Genomic DNA, 25,766 nt, shown 5'->3' with positions numbered 1-25,766 from the left:
CCCCCCCCCCCTTCCCCAAGCCCCTTTTTTGGGGGGCAGGACCAAACGCGGGGGGGGCGCGGCCGGAGCCCGCCGCCCGTTCCCGTTCCCGGAGCTTTTCCCGGGAAAAGGCGGATGGCGGGCGGAGCCGAGGGCTGAAACCACTGGAGTTTAATGGGATCGATTCCTACAGAATAAAGAATTCCTGAGCGCCTCTCGCAGCCCGCCGCGTCCGCCAGCACCGCCCCGATCCCCGGAATTCCCGAATTCCCAAATCCCGGGGCAGCACGATCCCGAAATCCCGGATCCCAGGGACAGAACATTCCCGGAATTCCCAAATCCCGGGGCAGAACATTCCCAGAATTCCCAAATCCCGGGGCAGCACGATCCCGAAATCCCGGATCCCAGGGACAGAACATTCCCGGAATTCCCAAATCCCGGGGCAGAACATTCCCAGAATTCCCAAATCCCGGGGCAGCACGATCCTGAAATCCCGGATCCCAGGGACAGAACATTCCCGAATTCCCAAATCCCGGGGCAGAACATTCCCAGAATTCCCAAATCCCGGGACAGAACATTCCCGAATTCCCAAAGCCCGGGGCAGAACATTCCCAGAATTCCAGGGAAACGTCCCCCAAACTCCAGGGATACAGCCCCAAAATCCTGGGGACACATTCCCCGGAATTCCAGGAGTTCAACCCCAAAACTCTGGGAGGAGCATTCCCAAAATTCCTGGTGCTCAACTCCAAAATTCCAGGGGAAACGTTCCCGGCATTCCAGGGGGTCCAACCCCCCAAATCCTGGGGACACATTCCCAAAATTCTGGGGGAATCACAGGAATCCGACCCCGAAATCCCGAGGACGCAGCCCCAAAATTCCAGTGGGAACATTCCCGAATTTTCGGTGACACATTCCCCGAAATTCCAGAAGTCCAAGCCCCAAAATTCCCGGGAAAAATTCCCGGAATTCCAGCCCGCCCCTCCCTCCCCCCAGATCCAGCTCAAGGCACTGAAACGCTGCAAAGCCGCGGCTCCAAAAACCGGGGTTTTTTCCATAATTTTTTTTTTTTTTGGGAATTTTTTCCCATCCTAAATCTGGTAAAAACTTTAATTTCTTCTCTAGTATTTATTTACACACCCGGCCCGGGGGGGAGGGGAGGGGGATTTTTTTGGGAATGGCCGATTCCACCTGATTTTTCCCAGTTTTTTTTTTTAAATTTTTCCATCATTTTTCCCCATCCGTCCGCACCTTGAAGGGAAAAAAAAAGGAAAAAAAAAAAAGGGGGGAAGGAAAATTTTCCCTTCATTCCTGCTTGGAAAAAAAAAAAACCCTCAAAAAACTGGGAATAAAAAGCCAAAAAAAAAAAAAAAAAGGAAAAATAAATCCCCCAAAAAAATTCAACCCCGAAGCAGCTTCTGCCGATCCCGAAAAACGCAAAAAAACGGGAAAAAAACCCTCGGAAAACCAAAATCCCGAAGTGAGCAGAGCAGGTGGTGGGATCCGGGGAGTTCTTAGTGTATGATACAAATTTACAGGGAAAAGGGAAACGCTTCCCGGGAATTCCGGGAATTCCGGGAATTCCTGGGAACGTTCAGGTGTCCTGGGGGCCGATCCCGCAATTCCGGGAATTCTCAATTCTCCTTGGGTGAATCCCAGGAAATCCCCGAGAATTCCCAGGAAATGCCCCCAAAAATTCCCAGAGAATTCCCGGAAATTCCCTCAGTTCTCCTCGCTGCCCTGCCGCGCCCGGATGAACGCCATCCCGGAAATTCCTGAAATCCTCAGTTCTCCTCAGGCCTGGATGAATCCCAGCCTTCCCAGAAAATTCCCAGGAATTCCCAGAAAAGTTGGGAATTTCTCAGTTCTCCTCGCTGCCCTGCCATGCCCGGATGAACGCCATCCCAGGATCCCAGAATCCCAGAATCCCAGAATTCCGGGAACTCTCAGTTCCCCTGGGATGAATCCAATCCGGAACCCCAGGAAATTCCCAGAAATTCCCAGGAAACTCGGGAATTCCCTCAGTTGCCCTCGTGGCCCTGCCGCGCGTGGATGAACGCCATCCCAGGATCCCAGAATCCCAGGATCCCAGAATTCCAGGAACTCTCGGTTCCCCTGGGATGAATCCAATCCGGAACCCCAGGAAATTCCCAGAAATCCCCAGGAAACTCGGGAATTCCCTCAGTTGCCCTCGTGGCCCTGCCGCGCGCGGATGAACGCCATCCCAGGATCCCAGAATCCCAGGATCCCAGAATTCCGGGAACTCTCAGTTTTCCTGGGATGAATCCAATCCGGAACCCCAGGAAATTCCCAGAAATTCCCAGAAATCCCCAGGAATTCCCGAAATCCTCAGTTGCCCTCGTGGCCCTGCCGCGCGCGGATGAACGCCATCCCAGGATCCCAGAATTCCGGGAACTCTCAGTTCCCCTGGGATGAATCCAATCCGGAACCCCAGGAAATTCCCAGAAATCCCCAGGAATTCCCTCAGTTGCCCTCGTGGCCCTGCCGCGCGCGGATGAACGCCATCCCAGGATCCCAGAATTCCGGGAACTCTCAGTTCCCCTGGGATGAATCCAATCCGGAACCCCAGGAAATTCCCAGAAATTCCCAGAAATCCCCAGGAATTCCCGAAATCCTCAGTTGCCCTCGTGGCCCTGCCGCGCGCGGATGAACGCCATCCCGTGGGTCCTGAAATGAGTCTTGAGGTTGAGCTGACTCTCGAATCTCCTCCCGCAGACTTTACACTCCAACCTGCCCGCCGCCTCCTCCTCCTCCTCCTCCTCCTCCTCGCCGTCCTCCCGCGCCGCGCCGCCTCCGGGCCGGGAATTCCCTCGGGGAGCGTGGCGGGGATCGGCGGCGAGCTCGGCGGCGCCGCGTTTCTTCTTGTGCGAGATGAAGCGGTGGCGGCCCAGCGAGCCGGGCGAGGCGAAGCCGAGGCCGCAGTCGCGGCACTCGAGGGCCGGCACGCGGTTCCGGCGGCGCGAGGCTCCGGGCGCGGGGCCGCGCGAGCTCGGCGTCGTGCTGTCGGGCTCCTCGCCGCACGAGTCGTCCGAGGACAGGCGGCGCTTGCGGGACGGCGGCTGCGGGCAGAGGAAACGCGGCGTGACGGCCGGACGGCCGGGGGGATCCGGGATGGCGGGCGGAGGGGTGGAGGGATCCGGGATTGGGGGCGGAGGGGCGGAGGGATCCGGGATTTGGGATTAGAGGGATTGGAGGAATCCGGGATTTGAGTCGGAGGGGATGGAGAAATCCGGGATTTGGGGTTGGAGGGGCGGAGGAATCCGGGATTTGGGGTTGGAGGGATGGAGGAATCCGGGATTTGGGGGCGGAGGGATGGAGGGATGGAGAAACTCTGGATTTGGGGTCGGAGGGGATGGAGAATTCCGGGATTGGGGTCGGAGGGGCGGAGGAATCCGGGATTTGGGTTGGAGGGATGGAGAAATCCGGGGTTTGGGTTGGAGGGGTGGAGGAATCCGGGATTTGGGGGATTAGAGGGGATGGAGGGATGGAGAAACTCTGGATTTGGGGTCGGAGGGATGGAGAAATCCAGGATTTGGGGGCGGAGGAATCCGGGATTGGGGGCAGAGGGGATGGAGGGATGAAGAAACTCTGGATTTGGGGTCGGAGGGGATGGAGAAATCCGGGATTGGGGGATTAGAGGGGATGGAGGGATGGAGAAACTCTGGATTTGGGGTCGGAGGGGCGGAGGAATCCGGGATTTGGGATTAGAGGGATTGGAGAAATCCAGGATTTGGGTTGGAGGGATGGAGGAATCCGGGATTTGGGGATTAGAGGGGATGGAGGGATGAAGAAACTCTGGATTTGGGGTCGGAGGGGATGGAGAAATCTGGGATTTGGGTTGGAGGGATGGAGGAATCCGGGATTTGGGGTCGGAGGGGATGGAGAGATCCGGGATTTGGGGTTGGAGGGGATGGAGGAATCCAGGATTTGGGTTGGAGGGATGGAGGAATCCGGGATTTGGGGGCGGAGGGGTGGAGAAATCTGGGATTGGGGGATTAGAGGGGATGGAGAAATCCGGGATTTGGCGTTAGAGGGGATTGAGGGATGGGGAAACTCTGGATTTGGGGGTTTTTGGGGATGGAGGGGTCTGAGGGATGGAGAAATTCGGGATTTTGGGGTTTTTTGGGGGATTTTTTGGAAGTTTTTTGGGGTTTTTCTGGGGATTTTGGGGGTTTTTTGGGGGTTTTACGTACGGCGTTTTGAGGGCTGCAGGAATCAGAGTTTGGGGTTTTTTGGGGGGTTTGAGGGATGGAGAAATTCAGGATTTTTTGGGTTTTAAAGGGTTTTTTTATGGGTTTGAGGGCTGGAAAACCTGGAGGAGAATTTGGGATTTTTTTGGGGGAGGGTTTTCCCTCCAAATTCCCATGAAATCCCAGGAAACGCCCAAAATTCCTCGGAGATCCCAGAAAATTCCCGGATAATCCCACCTGAGAGCAGGGAGCTGGGAGTTTGGAGTTCCCAATCCACTCCCAAACCCCCCAAAACTCCCGGAGAATTCCCGGGAACGGCCGGAGAATTCCCGGGAATGCCCGGAGAATTCCCGGGAACGCGCACCTGTGCGGGGGCGGGGCCGGCCCTGGCGCTGAGCACCTCCTGGCTGCGGGCGGGGTCGGTGGCCTTGACGCCGTGTCGCACCTGGATGTGTTTCTCCAGGATCAGGCGGCTGCTGAAGGTTCGTTTGCCCTCGGTGCAGAACCTGCCGGGAGGGGCCGATCCCGGGAACCGTCAGAGCCGGGATCCCGGGAACCGTCACAGCCGGGATCCCGGGAATCACTGCACCCTGGATCCCCGGGAATGGGACCCTGGATCCCGGGAATGATCAAACCCTGGATCCCGGGAATTGTCAGAGCCGGGATCCCGGGAATCACTGCACCCTGGATCCCCGGGAATGATCAAACCCTGGATCCCGGGAACCGTCAGAGCCGGGATCCCGGGAATCACTGCACCCTGGATCCCGGGAACCGTCAGAGCCGGGATCCCGGGAACCGTCACAGCCGGGATCCCGGGAATCACTGCACCCTGGATCCCCGGAATGATCAAACCCTGGATCCCGGGAACCGTCACAGCCGGGATCCCGGGAATCACTGCACCCTGGATCCCGGGAACCGTCAGAGCCGGGATCCCGGGAACCGTCACAGCCGGGATCCCGGGAATCACTGCACCCTGGATCCCGGGAACCGTCAGAGCCGGGATCCCGGGAATCACTGCACCCTGGATCCCCGGGAATGGGACCCTGGATCCCCGGGAATGGGACCCTGGATCCCTGGGAATGGGACCCTGGATTCCTGGGAATGATCAAACCCTGGATCCCCGGGAATGGGACCCTGGATTCCCGGGAATCATCAGAGCCTGGATCCCCGGGAATGAGACCCTGGATTCCTGGGAATGAAATTCTGGATTCCTGGGAATGATGAAACCCTGGTTTTCCTGGGAATTAAACCCTGATCCTTTGGGAATTAAACCCTGATTTCCTGGGAATTAAAACCCGATTTTCCTTGGAATTAAACCCTGGATCCTTTGGGAATTAAACCCTGATTTTCCTGGGAATTAAACCCTGGTTTTCCTGGGAATTAAACCCTGGATCCTTTGGGAATTAAACCCTGGATCCTTTGGGAATTAAACCCTGGTTTTCCTGGGAATGAAACCCTGGTTTTCCTGGGAATTAAACCCTGATCCTTTGGGAATTCTGCCTCTGGAATTTCTAAATTAAACCCGGATTCTTTAGGAATGAAGCCCCAACTTTTTGGGAATGAAACCTTTGGGAACTAAAGGGAATTGATTCCTTGGGGAACTAAACTCGCATTTTCCTGGGAATTCAACTCTGATTTTCCCTCCACCCCCCCTCCCCCCACTCCCCCACTTTGACACTTTTTTCCCAAAAAAACCCCAAATTCCCATTTTTTCCTCCCCCAAATCCCAGACCTGCAGGGGTAGACGCGTTTGATGCCCTCGTGGTGCCCCAAATTCCCGTTTTTCCCCCCAGAATTCCCGGTTTTCCCCCCAGAATTCCCGTTTTTCCCCCCAGAATTCCCGGTTTTCCCCCCAGAATTCCCGTTTTTCCCCCCAGAATTCCCGTTTTTCCCCCCAGAATTCCCGTTTTCCCCCCAGAATCCATGGGAAAGGGGAGACCTGCAGGGGTAGACGCGTTTGATGCCCTCGTGGTGCCCCAAATTCCCGTTTTTCCCCCAGAATTCCCGTTTTTTCCCCCAAATTCCAGTTTTTCCCCCCAGAATTCCCGTTTTCCCCCCCAGAATTCCCTTTTTTCCCCCCAGAATTCCCGATTTTCCCCCAGATCCCAGACCTGCAGGGGTAGACACGTTTGATGCCCTCGTGGTGCCCCAAATTCCCGTTTTTCCCCCCAGAATTCCCGTTTTTCCCCCCAGAATTCCCGTTTTTCCCCCCCGAATTCCCGTTTTTCCCCCCAGAATTCCCGGTTTTCCCCCAGATGCCAGACCTGCAGGGGTAGACGCGTTTGATGCCCTCGTGGTGCCCCAAATTCCCGTTTTTCCCCCCAAATTCCCATTTTTCCCCCCAGAATTCCCGTTTTTCCCCCCAGAATTCCCATTTTTCCCCCAGAATTCCCGTTTTTCCCCCCAGAATTCCCGATTTTCCCCCAGATCCCAGACCTGCAGGGGTAGACGCGTTTGATGCCCTCGTGGTGCCTCAAATTCCCGTTTTTCCCCCCAGAATTCCCGTTTTTCCCCCCAGAATTCCCGTTTTTCCCCCCCGAATTCCCGTTTTTCCCCCCAGAATTCCCGTTTTTCCCCCCAGAATTCCCGATTTTCCCCCAGATCCCAGACCTGCAGGGGTAGACGCGTTTGATGCCCTCGTGGTGCCTCAAATTCCCGTTTTTCCCCCCAGAATTCCCGTTTTTCCCCCCAGAATTCCCGATTTTCCCCCAGATCCCAGACCTGCAGGGGTAGACGCGTTTGATGCCCTCGTGGTGCCTCAAATTCCCGTTTTTCCCCCCAGAATTCCCGTTTTTCCCCCCAGAATTCCCGTTTTTCCCCCCAGAATTCCCGTTTTTCCCCCCAGAATTCCCGTTTTTCCCCCCAGAATTCCCATTTTTCCCCCCGAATTCCTGTTTTTCCCCCCGAATTCCCGTTTTTCCCCCCAGAATTCCCGGTTTTCCCCCAGATGCCAGACCTGCAGGGGTAGACGCGTTTGATGCCCTCGTGGTTGACGCGGACGTGGCGCCGCAGGCTCGGCGCCGAGCAGAAGGAACGCTCACACAGGTGGCACGGGAACTTCTTCACGGACTGGGAAAAGGGGAGAGAGAGAGGAAAAAACTGTTGGGAAAAAAATCCCAAAAACATCCCGGAAAAATCCCGGGGGGGAAAACGGCTTGAAAATCCCAGGAAAACCCCGGAGAAGGGAACGGGGAAATCCTGGGAAATAACGGGGAGATATCGAGCGTGGGAAAAATCCAGCGCTGGGACACTGGGAAATCCCCGGGAAATCCTGGGAATGACCCCGGGATGTGGAGGAAAATCCCGGGAAAACCCCAGAGAAAGCCAGGAGGGGTCCGGGAATCCAGGAGCCAGGATTCCCTCTCCAGCTGGAGACGGGAAGTCGAGATTCCCTCAAATCCCACCCAGAATAATCCCCAGAGGCCTCAGTCCCGACGGATTCTCCCCAAAAACCCCAGGAGTTCTCCCAGAAATCCCAGAAATCCCAGGAGTTCTCCCAAAAATCCCAGAAATCCCAGGAGTTCTCCCCAAAATCCCAGAAACCCCAGGAGTTCTCCCCGAAATCCCAGAAATCCCAGGAGTTCTCCCAAAAATCCCAGAAATCCCAGGAGTTCTCCCCGAAATCCCAGAAATCCCAGGAGTTCTCCCCAAAATCCCAGAAACCCCAGGAGTTCTCCCCAAAATCCCAGAAACCCCAGGAGTTCTCCCCGAAATCCCAGAAATCCCAGGAGTTCTCCCCGAAATCCCAGAAATCCCAGGAGTTCTCCCAAAAATCCCAGAAATCCCAGGAGTTCTCCCCAAAATCCCAGAAATTCTCCCCAAAATCCCAGGAGTTCTAAAAATCCAAAACAATCTCCCAAAAATCCCAGAAATTCTAAAAATCCCAGAAATCCTCCCCAAAATCCCAGGAGTTCTAAAAATCCTAAAAATCCCAGGAATTCTCCCCAAAACCCCAGAATTTCTCTGCAAAACCCCGGGAATTCTCCCAAAACCCCAAAAAATCTCCCAAAAATCCCAGAATTTCTCCCCAGAACCCCGGGAATTCTCCCCAAAATCCCAGAATTTCTCCCCAGAACCCGGGAATCTCCCCAGAACCCCGGGAATCTCCCCAGAACCCCGGGAATTCTCCCCAGAATCCCGGGAATCTCCCCAGAACCCCAGGAATTCTCCCAAAACCCCAAAAAATCTCCCAGAAATCCCAGAATTTTTCCCCAAAATCCCCAAATTTCTCCCCAGAACCCCGGGAATCCTCCCCAGAACCCCGGGAATTCTCCCCAAAACTCCCGAAATTCTCCCCAGAACCCCGGGAATTCTCCCCAAAACTCCCGAAATTCTCCCCAGAACCCCGGGAATTCTCCCCGAAATCCCAGAATTTCTCCCCAGAACCCCGGGAATTCTCCCCAGAACTCCCGAAATTCCCCCCAGAACCCCGGGAATCTCCCCAGAATCCCGGGAATTCTCCCCAGAATCCCAGAATTTCTCCCCAGAATCCCGGGAATCCTCCCCCGCTGACCTTGCCGTGCTCCCTCTTCATGTGCGCCACGTACTCGTCCCTCTCGGGGAACCAGGAGCGGCACACGCCGCACGTCCAGCCCCCGCTGCCCTTGGACTTGCTCCCGGCTTTCCTCTGGAACCGGCTCCTCTTGGATTTCCGCAGCTCCGGGGAGCTGGGCGCCTCGTCGTCGTCGTCGTCGTCGTCGTCCTCCTCGGAGCTGGAGGAGCCGCGGGCGGCGCCGGGCGGGCGCGGCGCGGTGCCGGGCTCGGATTTGGGCGCCAGCAGCGCCGCGCCGCGCCGGCCGGCGGCGTCCGCGCCCTGCGGGGGCTGGTGGGAGTTCTGGAAAAGGGGAAATTTGGGAATTCGGGATGGGAAAACGGGGAGTCTGGGAAGGGGTTTATGGGAAGAATCATCCCTGGGTTTCTGGGAGTTCTGGAAAAGGGGAAATTTGGGAATTCGGGGGGGAAACGGGGAGTCTGGGAAGGGGTTTATGGGAAGAATCGTCCCTGGGTTTCTGGGAGTTCTGGAAAAGGGGAAATTTGGGAATTCGGGGGGGAAAACGGGGAGTCTGGGAAGGGGTTTATGGGAAGAATCGTCCCTGGGTTTCTGGGAGTTCTGGAAAAGGGGAAATTTGGGAATTCGGGGGGGAAAACGGGGAGTCTGGGAAGGGGTTTATGGGAAGAATCGTCCCTGGGTTTCTGGGAGTTCTGGAAAAGGGGAAATTTGGGAATTTCGAGAGGGAAAATGGGGATTCTGGGCAGGCCGCGCCGGCCGGCGGCGTCCGCGCCCTGCGGCGCCTGGTGGGAGTTCTGGAAAAGGGGAAATTTGGGAATTCGGGGGGGAAACGGGGAGTCTGGGAAGGGGTTTATGGGAAGAATCATCCCTGGGTTTCTGGGAGTTCTGGAAAAGGGGAAATTTGGGAATTTGGGATGGGAATGGGGAGTCTGGGAAGGGGTTTATGGGAAGAATCGTCCCTGGGTTTCTGGGAGTTCTGGAAAAGGGGAAATTTGGGAATTTGGGGGGAAAATGGGGAGTCTGGGAAGGGGTTTATGGGAAGAATCGTCCCTGGGTTTCTGGGAGTTCTGGAAAAGGGGAAATCTGGGAATTTGGGGGGAAAAAATTTGGGAATTTCGAGAGGGAAAATGGGGATTCTGGGCAGGCCGCGCCGGCCGGCGGCGTCCGCGCCCTGCGGCGCCTGGTGGGAGTTCTGGAAAAGGGGAAATTTGGGAATTTGGGGGGAAAATGGGGAGTCTGGGCAAGGGTTTATGGGAAGAATCGTCCCTGGGTTTCTGGGAGTTCTGGAAAAGGGGAAATTTGGGAATTTGGGGGGAAAACGGGGAGTCTGGGAAGGGGTTTATGGGAAGAATCGTCCCTGGGTTTCTGGGAAAGTGGGAAATTTGGGAATTTGGGGGGAAAAAATTTGGGAATTTCGAGAGGGCAAACGGGGATTCTGGGAAGCGATTTATGGGAAGAATCGTCCCTGGGTTTCTGGGAGTTCTGGAATGACGGGAAATTTGGGAATTTGGGGGAAAATGGGGATTCTGGGAAGCGATTTATGGGAAGAATCGTCCCTGGGTTTCTGGGAGTTCTGGAAAAGGGGAAATCTGGGAATTTGGGGGGAAAATGCAGAGTCTGGGAAGGGGTTTATGGGAAGAATCGTCCCTGGGTTTCTGGGAGTTCTGGAAAAGGGGAAATTTGGGAATTTGGGGGGAAAATGGGGAGTCTGGGAAGGGGTTTATGGGAAGAATCGTCCCTGGGTTTCTGGGAGTTCTGGAATGACGGGAAATTTGGGAATTTCGAGAGGGAAAATGGCAATTTTTGACCACAATTTCGCCGTTTTCGGCCGGAATTTTGCCGTTTTCGGCCGGAATTTTTTCGTTTTCGGCCGGAATTTTTTGATTTTCGGCCGGAATGTTTCCCTCCCCGCCTGGGACGGTGGCTGACCTTGAGGTGCTCGAGCACGGTGCGTTTCTGGGCGAAGAGCCCAATTCACAACCAGAATTTTGCCAGTTTTGACCACAATTTCACCGTTTTTGGCTGAAATTTCACCGTTTTCGGCCGGAATTTTTTCGTTTTCAGCCGGAATTTTTTGATTTTCGGCCGGAATGTTTCCCTCCCCGCCTGGGACGGTGGCTGACCTTGAGGTGCTCAAGCACGGTGCGTTTCTGGGCGAAGAGCCCAATTCACAACCAGAATTTTGCCAGTTTTGACCACAATTTCACCGTTTTTGGCTGAAATTTCACCGTTTTCGGCCGGAATTTTTTCGTTTTCAGCCGGAATTTTTTGATTTTCGGCCGGAATGTTTCCCTCCCCGCCTGGGACGGTGGCTGACCTTGAGGTGCTCAAGCACGGTGCGTTTCTGGGCGAAGAGCCCAATTCACAACCAGAATTTTGCCAGTTTTGACCAGAATTTCACCGTTTTTGGCTGAAATTTCACCGTTTTCGGCCGGAATTTTTTCATTTTCGGCCGGAATTTTTTCATTTTCAGCCGGAATGTTTCCCTCCCCGCCTGGGACGGTGGCTGACCTTGAGGTGCTCAAGCATGGTGCGTTTCTGGGCGAAGAGCCCAATTCACAACCAGAATTTCGCCGTTTTTGACCACAATTTCGCCGTTTTCGGCCGGAATTTTGCCGTTTTCGGCCGGAATTTTTTCGTTTTCGGCCGGAATTTTTTGATTTTTGGCCGGAACGTTTCCCTCCCCGCCTGGGACGGTGGCTGACCTTGAGGTGCTCGAGCATGGTGCGTTTCTGGGCGAAGAGCCCAATTCACAACCAGAATTTCGCCGTTTTTGACCACAATTTCGCCGTTTTCGGCCGGAATTTTGCCGTTTTCGGCCGGAATTCTTTCGTTTTCGGCCGGAATTTTTTGATTTTCGGCCGGAACGTTTCCCTCCCCGCCTGGGACGGTGGCTGACCTTGAGGTGCTCGAGCATGGTGCGTTTCTGGGCGAAGAGCAGCGGGCACTGCGGGCAGCGGAAGACGCTGACGCGCTGGGGCAGCAGGTGCTGGTCGAAGTGCGACGAGAGCAGCGGCTTGTGCGTGAACACCGTGTCGCACATGGCACACTTGTAGATCATCCTGGGGGAGAAAGGGGGACCGGAGAAACGGGGGAGAAAGGGGGGAAAGGGGGGAAAAACAACAGGGGAAAAACGGGGGGAAATGGGGAAAAAATGGGGGAAAAACAACAGGGGAAAAACGGGGGGAAAAAAAGGGAGAAAGGGGGAAAAACGGGGGAAAATGGGGAGAAATGGGGGAGAAAGGGGGAAAAACAACAGGGGGAAAAAGGGGGGGAAAATGGGGAGAAATGGGGGAAAAACAACAGGGGAAAAACGGGGGGAAAAAAAAGGGAGAAAGGGGGAAAAAACAACAGGGGAAAGACGGGGGAAAATGGGGAAAAACGGGGGAAAAACGAGGGAGAAATGGGGAAAATGGGGAAAAAAAACAACAGGGAAAAAGGGGGGAAAAAAGGGGAGAAAGGGGGGAAAAAGGGGGAAAAAACGGGGGAGAAAGGGGGAAAATGGGGAGAAAAAAAATGGGAAAAAGGGGGAAAAATGGGGAGAAGTGGGGGGAAAACAGGAAAAAATGGGGGTGAAATGGGGAAAATGGGGAAAAAAGAGGGAAAATGGCGGGAAATGGGGAAAAAATGGGGGGAAAAATGGGGGAAAAAGGGGAAATGGGGGTTTGGGGGTGAGGAGAGAGGAGAGAGGGAGGGGAAGGGAAAGGAGAGAGGAAAAGAAGGGAAAAGGAGAGAGAAAAGGACGGGGAAAAGAGAAAAAAGGGAAGGGAAAAGGAAGGGGAAAAGGGAAGGAGAAAGGAGGGGGAAAATAAAAGGGAAAAAGCAGAGGAAAGGAGGGAAAAGAGAAAGAAAAAGGAGGAAAAAGGGAAGGGAAAAGGAGGAAAAAGGGAAGGGAAAAGGAGGAAAAAGGGGAGGAAAAAGGAGGAAAAAGGGAAGGGAAAAGGAGGAAAAAGGGAAGGGAAAAGGAGGGAAAAGGGAAGGGAAAAGGAGGAAAAAGAACCTCTTATTCCCAACCTCTCATTCCCAAACCTCCCATCCCGACCTCTTATTGCCAAATCTCATTCCCAAAATAAAATCTCTCATTCCTGAATCTTCCATCCCAACCTCTTATTCCCGGATCTCATTCCCAAAGGGAAATCTCTCATTCCTCAATTTTCCATCCCAACCTTTTATTCCCAAACCTCATTCCCAAACGGAAATCTCTCATTCCTGAATCTTCCATCTCGACCTCTTATTCCCGGATCTCATTCCCAAAATAAAATCTCTCATTCCTGAATCTTCCATCCCAACCTTTCACTCCCGAATCTCATTCCCGAATGGAAATCTCTCATTGCCGAATCTTCCGTCCCGACCTCTTATTTCCGAATCTCATTCCCGAATGGAAATCTCTCATTCCTGAATCTTCCGTCCCGACCTTTCACTCCCGTATCTCATTCCCAAATGGAAATCTCTCATTCCTCAATTTTTCATCCCAACCTTTTAATCCCAAACCTCATTCCCGAACGGAAATCTCTCATTCCTGAATCTTCCGTCCCGACCTCTTATTCCCGAATCTCATTCCCGAACGGAAATCTCTCATTGCCGAATCTTCCATCCCGACCTTTTACTCCCGAATCTCATTCCCGAACTGAAATCTCTCATTCCTGAATCTTCCGTCCCAACCTTTCACTCCCGAATCTCATTCCTGAACTGAAATCTCTCATTCCTGAATCTTCCGTCCCGACCTTTTACTCCCGAATCTCCTTCCCAATATAAAATCTCTCATTGCTGATTCTTCCATCCCAACCTCTCACTCCCGAATCTCATTCCCGAACGGAAATCTCTCATTCCTGAATCTTCCATCCCAACCTCTTATTCCCGAATCTCATTCCCGAACGGAAATCTCTCATTGCCGAATCTTCCGTCCCGACCTCTTAGTCCCAAACCTCATTCCCGAACGGAAATCTCTCATTCCTGAATCTTCCATCCCAACCTTTCACTCCCGAATCTCATTCCCGAACGGAAATCTCTCATTGCCGAATCTTCCGTCCCGACCTCTTATTTCCGAATCTCATTCCCGAATGGAAATCTCTCATTCCTGAATCTTCCGTCCCGACCTTTCACTCCCGTATCTCATTCCCAAATGGAAATCTCTCATTCCTCAATTTTTCATCCCAACCTTTTAATCCCAAACCTCATTCCCGAACGGAAATCTCTCATTCCTGAATCTTCCGTCCCGACCTTTTACTCCCGGATCTCCTTCCCAATATAAAATCTCTCATTGCTGATTCTTCCATCCCAACCTTTCACTCCCGAATCTCCTTCCCGAAATAAAATCTCTCATTCCTGAATCTTCCATCCCAACCTCTTATTCCCGAACCTCATTCCCAAACGGAAATCTCTCATTCCTGAATCTTCCGTCCCAACCTTTCACTCCCGAATCTCATTCCTGAACTGAAATCTCTCATTCCTGAATCTTCCGTCCCGACCTTTTACTCCCGAATCTCCTTCCCAATATAAAATCTCTCATTGCTGATTCTTCCATCCCAACCTTTCACTCCCGAATCTCATTCCCGAACGGAAATCTCTCATTCCTGAATCTTCCATCCCAACCTCTTATTCCCGAATCTCATTCCCGAACGGAAATCTCTCATTGCCGAATCTTCCGTCCCGACCTCTTATTCCCAAACCTCATTCCCGAACGGAAATCTCTCATTCCTGAATCTTCCATCCCAACCTTTCACTCCCGAATCTCATTCCCGAACGGAAATCTCTCATTCCTGAATCTTCCGTCCCGACCTCTTATTCCCGAATCTCATTCCCGAACGGAAATCTCTCATTGCCGAATCTTCCGTCCCGACCTCTTACTCCCGCACCCCAACCCGTCCCTCCCAACCCCGCCCTCCCACCCCCGACCCCCCAACCCCCAACCTTTCACCCCCCAACCCTTCCCGGGCCCCCGAGGGCGGCAGAAGAACGCCGGCTCCGGGGGGGAAGGGCCGGGAATTCCGCCGGGGAGCGCGCACTTGGACTGCTGGTTGCCGAAGCCGGGGTGCTGGGTGTAGACGTGGGCGTGGGCGCTGGGGGCGGATTTGAAGGCCATGGGGCAGATGGGACACTTGTGGAAAACCTCGCAGTGCGAGCTCTGGATGTGCGACTTGATGGAGTTGACGCCGCCGAACACCACCGAGCAGCTGGGACACCTGCGGGAGGGAGGGGCCGAGGGGAGAACCGGGAGCTCCCGACGGGAAACGGGAGTTTCCAGCGGGAAACGGGAGTTCCCGACGGGAAACGGGAGTTCCCAACGGGAAACGGGAGTTCCCAACGGGAAACGGGAGCTCCCGACGGGAAACGGGAGTTCCCAACGGGAAACGGGAGTTCCCGACGGGAAATGGGAGCTCCCGACGGGAAACGGGAGTTCCCAACGGGAAACGGGAATTCCCAACGGGAAACGGGAGCTCCCGACGGGAAACGGGAGCTCCCGACGGGAAACGGGAGTTCCCGACGGGAACCGGGAATTCCCGACGGGAAACGGGAGTTCCCAACGGGAAAAGGGAGTTCCCAACGGGAAAAGGGAGTTCCCGACGGGAAACGGGAATTCCCGACGGGAAACGGGAGTTCCCGACGGGAAACGGGAGTTCCCAATGGGAAATGGGAGTTCCCGACGGGAAACGGGAGTTCCCAACGGGAAACGGGAGTTCCCGACGGGAACAGGGAATTCCCAACGGGAAACGGGAATTCCCAATGGGAACAGGGAATTCCCAACGGGAAACGGGAGTTCCCAACGGGAAACGGGAATTCCCAACGGGAAACTGGGAGTTCCCAACGGGAAATGGGAATTCGCGCCAGGGCTGGGGGAGTTCCCAACGGGAAACGGGAATTCCCAACGGGAAACGGGAATTCCCAACGGGAACAGGGAATTCCCAACAGGAATTCCCAACGGGAAACTGGGAGTTCCCAATGGGAAACGGGAATTCCCAAAGGGAAACGGGAGTTCCCAACGGGAAACGGGAATTCCCAATGGGAACAAAGAATTCCCAATGGGAACAGGGAATTCCCAACGGGAAACGGGAATTTCCAGTGGGAACCGGGAATTCCCAAAGGAAACCGGGAATGTCCAGTGGGAACAAAGAATTCCCAAAGGGAACAAAGAATTCCCAACGGGAAACGGGAATTCCCAACGGGAACCGGGAATACACGCCGGGGCTGGGGGAATTCCCAGTGGGAACCAGAAATCCCCAGTGGGAACCAAGAATTCCCAACGGGAAGCAAGAATTCCCAAGGCAATTCCCGGACTTCTCGGAAGAATCCCCGGCATCCCAAGCCCGCGGAGAGAAGTCCTCGAGGCGGGACTCCGAGTCGAGCGGCGGGAAACGCCCACGGCGCTCCAGGGGGGCCAACCACCCCGCGTTCCGCGGCGCCGCCCGCCCGCTCCCGGCGGGAATCCCGGGAACGGCGCACCTGTAGCCCACCCGGCGGGAGAAGTGCAGGCAGGAATCCTTGAGGTGCCCCTCGAAGTTGGCCAGCAGGAAGTTGCCGCCGCACTCGGGGCAGACGTGGGGCGGGCGGCTGCGGTGCATGCGCTGGTGCGCGCCGAAGCTGCAGCGGTTGGGCAGGATCATGGGGCAGGCCGAGCACACCTGGAAAACACCGGAGTGTCCGGGGAATCCCGGGATGGGGAGAGCGGGGTCCAAGGAAAACACGGGGAGTGTCCAGGGAATCCCGGGATTGGGGAGAGTGGGGTCTATGGAAAACACCGGGAGTGTCCAGGGAATCCCGGGATTGGGAGAGCGGGGTCCAAGGAAAACACGAGAGTGTCCAGGGAATCCCGGGATTGGGGAGAGTGGGGTCTATGGAAAACACCGGAGTGTCCGGGGAATCCCGGGATGGGGAGAGCGGGGTCTATGGAAAACACCGGAGTGTCCAGGGAATCCCGGGATGGGGAGAGCGGGGTCTATGGAAAACACGGGGAGTGTCCAGGGAATCCCGGGATTGGGAGAGCGGGGTCTATGGAAAACACCGGAGTGTCCAGGGAATCCCGGGATTGGGAGAGCGGGGTCTATGGAAAACACCGGAGTGTCCAGGGAATCCCGGGATTGGGAGAGCGGGGTCTATGGAAAACACCGGAGTGTCCAGGGAATCCCGGGATTGGGAGAGCGGGGTCTATGGAAAACACCGGAGTGTCCGGGGAATCCCGGGATTGGGAGAGCGGGGTCTATGGAAAACACCGGAGTGTCCAGGGAATCCCGGGATTGGGGAGAGCACGGTCTCCGAGGGGTCCGGGATCACAGGAAGCTGTGGGGGATTCTGATGGGAATCGGGATTTGAAATCGGGTCTGGGGAAATTCCGACGGGGAGCAGGATCCGGAACGGTTCGGGGATTTTGGGAAATTCCCCGCGGGGGTCGGGATGGATGGGCTGGATTCCAAGGGACGGGATTGGGATGGATCCATGGATGGACGGGTGTTCTCGCTGCACTCCCACCTTCTCCCACCCTCTCCCATATTCTCCCACCACCTTCCCATCATGTCCCACCACCTCCCACCACCTCCCACCATCTTTCCATCATCTCCCACTTTTCTCCCACCTTCTCCCACTGCTCTCCCACCACCTCCCACCATCTCCCACCTTCTCCCACCATCTCCCACCACCTTCCCATCATCTCCCACCGTCTCCCACCATCTCCCACTCTCTCCCACCTTCTCCCACCACCTCCCACCACCTTCCCACCACCTTCCCACCTCTTCCCACCATCTCCCACCACCTCCCACCACCTCCCACCACCTTCCCACCACCTCCCACCATCTCCCACCATCTCCCACCACCTCCCACCACCTTCCCACCATCTCCCACCACCTTCCCACCATCTCCCACCACCTTCCCACCATCTCCCACCACCTTCCACCACCTCCCACCACCTTCCCACCCTCTCCCACCACCTCCCACCACCTTCCCACCATCTCCCACCACCTTCCCACCATCTCCCACCACCTTCCCACCACCTCCCACCACCTTCCCACCACCTCCCACTGCTCTCCCACCACCTCCCACCATCTCCCACCTTCTCCCACCACCTCCCACCACCTCCCACCACCTTCCCACCGCTTTCCCACCCTCTCCCACCCTCTCCCACCCTCTCCCACCCTCTCCCACGCCCTCTCCCCCACCGTGTCCCACCCCATCCCGCGCCCTCACCGTGCTGCCTCCGCCGGCCGCGCCGGCCTGCTGGAAATGCGCCGCCAGCCCGGCCTTGTCCTTGCACTGCTCCTTGCACTCCAAGCACCTGAAGCAGCTGTAGCTGCCGGCCTGCTCGGCGCCCAGGGGCAGCACGGGCGCGTCGTGGCCGCCGCCGCCGCCGCCGTCCTGAGCCACCCTGCCCGGCGGGAAGGGCAGGGACAGCAGCGGCGTGACGTCGGGCTGGCCGATCATCTGCTCCAGGGCGACGGGCCTCATCACCAGGTGCGAGCACTGCATCACCAGCCCCTTGTCCTTGTGCTCGCGCGCGTGCAGCAGCAGGCTGCACTTGTTGAAGAACACCAAGCGCTTGGTGCAGTGGTTGCAGGTGACCTCGATGCGCATGCTGCGCCGGTCGTAGTGCCGCGCCAGGCTCTTCTCCAGCGCGAAGGCGTCGCCGCACTCCAGGCACCGGTAACCCGAGGGCGGCAAGGCCAGGCTGGACTCGGCCGGGGGGCTCAGGTTGGGTTTGTAGGTGGGCAGCAGGTTCTTGCTGTTGAGGATTTTGTTGAAGGCTTCCACCAGGCTGGACTGGCTGCGGGAGATGACGGTGCCGGCCACGCCGGGGGCCGCCTTGAGCGGCGCCGCCGCCGCCGCGCCGCCGTTGGTTTTATTGAGCAAAGCGCCGTTGCCGCTCCTGCCGTCCCCCTTGGGAAGGGGCTGCGGCACCAAGCTGAGGATGTTTTTAGCCACGGATTTGCCGGATTTGGCCGGGAGCACGGCGGATTTCTGCTGGGCCACGCTGGCGGCGATCAGCATGGCGCTGCTGGCGCTCTGGATGGCGGCGACGGGCAGCACGGTGCCCTTGAGCTTGGTGCCGTCGCCAAGCTGCACGCTGACGATTTTGGCAGCCTCCGAGCTCCTCGGGGGGCTGGAGAGCTCCGCCTTGTCCTTGGGGGGCTCCGGGGGCTCCTGGGAACTCCGCTCGGGGCCTTTGGCCGCGGGAGGCTCCGAGTCCGAGGACACCCTGGTGACCGTCCTGGTGATGCTGCCGCAGGAGGTTTTGATGGTTTTGATGCGCACCTTGAGCGGCCTGGAGGAGCTGGAGGACGGCGAGTTGGTGTTTTCTTCCTCCTCCTCCTCCTCCTCCTCCTCTTCCTCGTCCTCCTCTTCCTCCTCGTCGTCGTCGTCGTCGTCCTCGCCGCTGGAAACGCTGCCGGGGCTCCCGGCCGTGGATTTCTCCAGCAGCTCCTCCTTCAAGGAGAGGTGCTTAGGGGACGGCGGCGCGGCGATTCCCGCGGAGGAGAAGGATTCCCCCGGGCTCCCGGGGGAACGCTTCAGCTCCGAAGCGTCGCCGGGAACCGCCGGCTCCGAGCCCGGCCACGACGCCACCGGAGAGCCCCGGCCGGAATACCGGACGCTGACGGATTTCAGGTGATCCAAAGCCGACCCCTTGGGGCTGCAACTCCTGCCCGCGACCTCCTCGGCCTCACGCTCCTCCTCCTTGACGCAGGGGACGGGGCGGGCGCCGTCGCCGGGCCGCGAGGGCGCGGGGAAGGGCGCGTCCGAGGCGGGCGCCGTTTCTCCCGCGGCCTCCTGGCGGCCCAGGCCGGCGCCGGGAGGCAGCGAAGGCACGGCCGGGGATTTCTCCTTGGCTTTGCACTCCCTGGATCCGTCCATCAAGCCGGCACCGCCGCGCTCGCCGGCCTCGGGGCCGAAATGGGAGAACAAATCCAAACCTTTGGGGTTGTTCTTCTCCTTGGGCCAGCAGTCCCCGTTGGAGGAGGCGTCCCCGGCGCGGGGGCCGGGCGAGCCGGGAGCGTCGGGAGCGCCGAAGCCGTTCTGGAGGAGCCTGGCGGCCGCCCCGGCTCCTTCCTTGGCCCTGGAGTCCAGGTTCTCCAGCTGCTCGGGGCACACCGTGTTCTTGACGATGACGCTGACGGCCGAGATGTCGCCGGCGTGGGGCAGCACGTGCTCGGCGCCGGCGGCAGCGGGAGGAGGAGGAGGAGGAGGAGGAGGAGGAGGAGGAGGAGGAGGAGGGCCGGGAGCCGCGGCCTCTCCCGGCATGGGCTTCCCGTGGGAGTCGGGCTCCTCGTGGTGCGAGTGGATGGCCTCGTTGGCGTCGATGTCCGGGATGTCGAAGGCGGCCAGGAGGTCGTCGAAGTCCGGGGTCTTCATGTCCCCCATGGCTGGGGAGGACTGGGGGGGCTGGAGAAGGGGTGAGGTGGTGAGAATTCGGGGTTCCATGGGGGGATTTGGGGTTCCATGGGGGGATTCCGGGTTCCATGGGGGGATTCGGGGTTCCATGGGGGGATTTGGGGTTCCATGAGGGGATTTGGGGTTCCCAGAGGGGATTTGGGGTTCCATGGGGGGATTTGGGGTTCCATGAGGGGATTTGGGGTTCCATGGGGGGATTTGGGGTTCCCAGAGGGGATTCGGGGTTCCATGGGGGGATTCGGGGTTCCATGGGGGGATTCCGGGTTCCATGGGGGGATTTGGGGTTCCCAGAGGGGATTCGGGGTTCCATGGGGGGATTTGGGGTTCCATGGGGGGATTTGGGGTTCCATGGGGGGATTTGGGGCTCCATGGGGGGATTTGGGGTTCCCAGAGGGGATTCGGGGTTCCCAGAGGGGATTTGGGGTTCCCAGAGGGGATTCGGGGTTCCCAGAGGGGATTTGGGGTTCCCAGAGGGGATTTGGGGTTCCATGGGGGGATTTGGGGTTCCCAGAGGGGATTTGGGGTTCCATGGGGGATTTGGGGTTCCCAGAGGGGATTTGGGGTTCCATGGGGGATTTGGGGTTCCATGGGGGGATTTGGGGTTCCATGAGGGGATTTGGGGTTCCATGGGGGGATTTGGGGCTCCCAGAGGGGATTTGGGGTTCCATGGGGGGATTTGGGGTTCCATGGGGGGATTCGGGGTTCCATGGGGGGATTCGGGGTTCCCAGAGGGGATTTGGGGTTCCATGGGGGGATTTGGGGTTCCATGGGGGGATTCGGGGTTCCATGGGGGGATTTGGGGTTCCATGGGGGGATTTGGGGTTCCATGGGGGGATTCGGGGTTCCATGGGGGGATTTGAGGTTCCATGGGGGGATTTGGGGTCCCAGAGGGGATTTGGGGTTCCATGGGGGGATTTGGGGTTCCATGGGGGATTTGGGGTTCCATGGGGGGATTTGGGGTTCCATGGGGGGATTCGGGGTTCCATGGGGGGATTTGAGGTTCCATGGGGGGATTTGGGGTCCCAGAGGGGATTTGGGGTTCCATGGGGGGATTTGGGGTTCCATGGGGGATTTGGGGTTCCATGGGGGGATTTGGGGTTCCATGGGGGGATTCGGGGTTCCATGGGGGGATTTGGGGCTCCCAGAGGGGATTTGGGGTTCCATGGGGGGATTCGGGGTTTGCAGCCCCACAAAGCCCCTGGGGATCCCGGGGTTCTGCAGCCTTTGCCATTCCCATTCCCATTTTTATTCCGTTCCCATTTTTATTCCGTTGCCATTCCCATTTTTATTCCCGTTCCACCCCAAACTCTTCTCCATCCCAAAAATCCCTCCTTTTACCCCAAAAATCCCCTTTTACCCCAAAAATCCCCATCCCCATCCCAAAAAAACTCATTCCCATTCCAAAAAAAAATCCCCTTTTATCCTAAAAAAATCCCTTTTATCCCAAAAACCCAGCCCCACATTCCAATGGATCTGAGGAGGGAAATCAGGGATAAAACCCCAATTCCAGCCCCACATTCCAATGGATCTGAGGGGGGAAATCCGGGATAAAACCCCAATTCCAGCCCCACATTCCAATGGATCTGAGGGGGGAAATCCGGGATAAAACCCCAATTCCAGCCCCACATTCCCAATGGATCTGAGGGGGGAAATCAGGGATAAAACCCCAATTCCAGCCCCACATTCCCAATGGATCTGAGGGGGGAAATCAGGGATAAAACCCCAATTCCAGCCCCACATTCCAATGGATCTGAGGGGGGAAATCCGGGATAAAACCCCAATTCCAGCCCCACATTCCAATGGATCTGAGGGGGGAAATCCGGGATAAAACCCCAATTCCAGCCCCACATTCCAATGGATCTGAGGGGGGAAATCCGGGATAAAACCCCAATTCCAGCCCCACATTCCAATGGATCTGAGGGGGGAAATCCGGGATAAAACCCCAATTCCAGCCCCACATTCCAATGGATCTGAGGGGGGAAATCCGGGATAAAACCCCAATTCCAGCCCCACATTCCAATGGATCTGAGGGGGGAAATCAGGGATAAAACCCCAATTCCAGCCCCACATTCCAATGGATCTGAGGGGGGAAATCCGGGATAAAACCCCAATTCCAGCCCCACATTCCAATGGATCTGAGGGGGGAAATCAGGGATAAAACCCCAATTCCAGCCCCACATTCCCCTGGATCTGAGGGGGGAAATCCGGGATAAAACCCCAATTCCAGCCCCACATTCCCCTGGATCTGAGGGGGGAAATCCGGGATAAAACCCCAATTCCAGCCCCACATTCCAATGGATCTGAGGGGGGAAATCAGGGATAAAACCCCAATTCCAGCCCCACATTCCAATGGATCTGAGGAGGGAAATCCGGGATAAAACCCCAATTCCAGCCCCACATTCCCAATGGATCTGAGGAGGGAAATCAGGGATAAAACCCCAATTCCAGCCCCACATTCCAATGGATCTGAGGGGGGAAATCCGGGATAAAACCCCAATTCCAGCCCCCCATTCCCGTGGATCTGCGGCTTCCCCAAATCCCGCAGCAGGTGGAATTCCAAGCATTTTCCCCTCTGGAATGTGCCTCGGGAGCGGCTTTTCCCTTCCCCGATCCCCTTTTTCCTGCCCCCTCACGCCATGGAAAGCCTCCCCAGGTCGGGGAGGAAAAGTCGGGAATTGTTTTCCGGGAGGGAACTGCGCCCTTTGTCCTTCCCCTTTCACATCCAAATCCCTCGGGAATGCCTGGGGCGGATCCAGGCTCTCCCCACCCCAATTCCAGCGGGAAGAGGGTTTTTTTGGGAATAAACACATCCAGACCGGGGAAATCCCAAAGAATCAGTTTGGGATGGGGAGAGGGGTTTGGGAAATCCTTCCCGGGTCGGTTTTGGATGGGAGAGGAGGCGGGAAAGGGGGACGGGCACGGACAGGGAGGGATCAGCCCAGAAATCCACCCGGGGCTGATCCCGGGATTCAAAGTGATCCCAAACTCCTCACACGGATCCTGAACCCCAAATCCCGATCCCAAACTTCTCATCCCGATCCCGAACTCCCCATCCCGATCCCAAACTCCTCACACGGATCCCAAACTCCCCATCCCCATCCCAAACCGCCAATCCTGATCCCAAACTCCTCACACGGATCCTGAACCCCAAATCCTGATCCCAAACTCCTCATCCTGATCCCAAACTCCTCATCCCGATCCCAAACTCCTCACACAGATCCCAAACTCCTCACACGGATCCCAAACTTCTCATCCCGATCCCAAACTCCTCATCCCGATCCCAAACTCCTCACACGGATCCTGAACCCCAAATCCTGATCCCAAACTCCTCATCCCGATCCCAAACTCCTCACACAGATCCTGAACCCCAAATCCTGATCCCAAACTTCTCATCCCGATCCCAAACTCCTCATCCCGATCCCAAACTCCTCACACAGATCCTGAACCCCAAATCCTGATCCCAAACTCCCCATCCCAATCCCAAACTCCTCACACAGATCCCAAACTCCTCACACGGATCCCAAACTTCTCATCCCGATCCCAAACTCCTCATCCCAATCCCAAACTCCTCATCCCGATCCCAAACTCCTCATCCCGATCCCAAACTTCTCATCCCGATCCCAAACTCCTCATCCCGATCCCAAACTTCTCATCCCAATCCCAAACTCCTCATCCCGATCCCAAACTCCTCACACGGATCCCAAACTCCTCATCCCGATCCCAAACTCCTCACACGGATCCCAAACTTCTCATCCCGATCCCAAACTCCTCATCCCGATCCCAAACTCCTCATCCCGATCCCAAACTTCTCATCCCAATCCCAAACTCCTCACACGGATCCCAAACTTCTCAACTCGATCCCAAACTCCTCATCCCAATCCCAAACTCCTCACACGGATCCCAAACTCCTCACACGGATCCCAAACTTCTCAACTCGATCCCAAACTCCTCATCCTGATCCTAAACTCCCCAGCTTGATCCCAAATTCCCCATCCCAACCCCAAACTCCCAATCCTAAAATCCCCATCCTGATCCCAAACTCCCAAACGCAAACTTCTCATCCCGATCCCAAACTCCTCATCCCGATCCCAAACTCCTCACACGGATCCCAAACTCCCCATCCCCATCCCAAACCGCCAATCCCGATCCCAAACTCCCCGTCCCAAATTCCCCAAAATTCCCGGCTGGAAGGGATCACCGTGACCCCCCAAATTCCCGGGATTTGGGATGGCCAAGGAGTGACCGCGACCCCACAAAATCCCAGGCGGGGAGTGGGGAGGATGATCCCGATCCCCACAAATCCCGGGATTTTTGGGGTGGTTTGTTTTTGGTTTTGTTTTTGGGGTTTTTTTTTTTTTGTGGGAAGACGTTGAGGATGATCCCTCCAAAGCCCGGGATTTGGGACGGGAATCGGTGACGTGACCCCCGCAAAATCCCGGGATTTTCCCGGGGAAAAACTGACGGCGACCCCTCCAAATCCCGGGAATTTTCGCCGGGAAAGGGACGCCCGTGACCCTCCAAAATTCCAGGAATTTCCTGGAATCCCACGACCCCCCAAATCCCGGGATTTCTGAGGGAATGGGTGCCGATGACCCCCTCCCCCCCCCCCCTCCAAACCCCCGGGATTTTGGGAAGGAAAAGCCGACGACGACGCCCCCAAATCCCGGGATTTTTCTTTTCGCCCGTGACCCTCCAGAATTCCCGGCGTGCGGAGGGATGACCGTGACCGCGCAGATCCCGGGATTTCCCGGGGGAAAAGCTGACGGTGACCGCTCCAAAGGCCGGGATGTGTGCGGGCCGTGGCCGGCCCTCCGCGCCCTCAGGCCGGGCCCCTCAGGCCGCGCTCCCCGCCCGGGCCTCGCCCCCCTCAGGCCCCTCGGGCCGCTCCCGCTACCTGGCGCCGCGCTCGGGGGCCGCTCCCCGGTTCCGGAGCCCGATGCCGGTTCCCGATCCCGCTTCTGGATCCCGGTTCCCGATCCCGGTCCCGCTCGGGCCCCTCAGCGGCGCCGCTTCCCCTCCGCCACTTCCTGCTTGGCCCCCCCCGGCCCCGCCGGCCGCCGCCGCCGCGAGGCCCCGCCCCCGCCACCCTCTGCCATTGGAGGAAACTCTCGTCAGTCGTCGCTAATCGCGTTCTGATTGGGTCGGCTTGCTGTCAGTCAAGGCTGATCGCGGCCGTCCGCACTCCCCATTGGCTGAGCGGGCCCCGCCCCTCGCTGGTGGTGTTGGTTGGGGAGCGCGGGTGTCATTCAACAAGCAAAGCCCCGCCCGCCGCGGTATCCGCCGTTCCTATTGGCTGCCAGCGCTGGCGCATCTCGCTGCTGATTGGCTGAAGGCGCTGTCTATCAATTAGCCCCCCGCCTCATCTCGCATCTCATTGGTCGAGGCGCGCTGTTCATCAAGCGCGGGATCCGGCCGCCTTCGGCCTCAGGGAGCGTCCATGGCGGCGGCTCCGAGGCCAGAGGCTCCAATTGGTCGCGGAGTTTGTCCCTCAGCGCCAGAACCCGCCCGGAATGGCTTCAGTCGCCTCCTCCCATTGGCTGCCGGCGCTGTCAATCACGGCGGCGTCTGGAGGGGATGTCCCGCCCACACCCACCCGCTGCGCGATACCATTGGTGGAGAGCGCTGTCACTGAAAGCCGGCTCGTTCTCCTCGCTCTCCCATTGGCTGGCGTGGCCAAAAGCCCGCCAAGAAAGTTCCCT

The 25,766-nt window shown here is 57.2% G+C and overlaps 1 protein-coding gene across 1 annotated transcript; it reads right to left on the bottom strand.

Annotated features, from left to right (window-relative positions):
- Positions 1 to 1,268: 1,268 nt before the first annotated feature.
- Positions 1,269 to 25,103, bottom strand: ZNF687 (zinc finger protein 687). The gene is made up of 9 exons (XM_066206882.1): positions 24,962 to 25,103; positions 17,872 to 20,058; positions 16,138 to 16,316; positions 14,703 to 14,879; positions 11,597 to 11,759; positions 8,701 to 9,021; positions 7,144 to 7,256; positions 4,552 to 4,693; positions 1,269 to 3,056 (listed from the first exon to the last, which is right to left on the bottom strand). Exons 2-9 carry the CDS (start codon positions 20,035 to 20,037, stop codon positions 2,613 to 2,615), a joined length of 3,705 nt encoding a protein of 1,234 aa, XP_066062979.1. The 5' UTR covers positions 20,038 to 20,058; positions 24,962 to 25,103; the 3' UTR covers positions 1,269 to 2,612.
- Positions 25,104 to 25,766: the final 663 nt, after the last annotated feature.

The sequence above is a fragment of the Chamaea fasciata genome, unplaced genomic scaffold (genome assembly GCF_029207755.1).
Source record: "Chamaea fasciata isolate MVZ Bird 193981 ecotype frontalis unplaced genomic scaffold, bChaFas1.0.hap1 SCAF_31, whole genome shotgun sequence".
NCBI classification, from domain to species: domain Eukaryota; kingdom Metazoa; phylum Chordata; class Aves; order Passeriformes; family Sylviidae; genus Chamaea; species Chamaea fasciata.
The sequence above is the reverse complement of the archived record's forward strand: the minus strand, read 5'-3'. Positions and strand labels throughout refer to the sequence as shown.

What these genes read in the sequence shown, in the direction of transcription:
- ZNF687 (XM_066206882.1), bottom strand. Translation starts at nt 20,037, where the DNA reads ATGGGGGACATGAAGACCCCGGACTTCGACGACCTCCTGGCCGCCTTC. An exon ending in CCATGCTCGAGCACCTCAAG is followed by an intron (nt 9,022 to 11,596) that starts GTCAGCCACCGT and finishes CCCCTTTTCCAG; the next exon opens with AACTCCCACCAGCCCCCGCA. An exon ending in AAACGCGTCTACCCCTGCAG is followed by an intron (nt 4,694 to 7,143) that starts GTCTGGCATCTG and finishes CCCTCCCGGCAG; the next exon opens with GTTCTGCACCGAGGGCAAAC.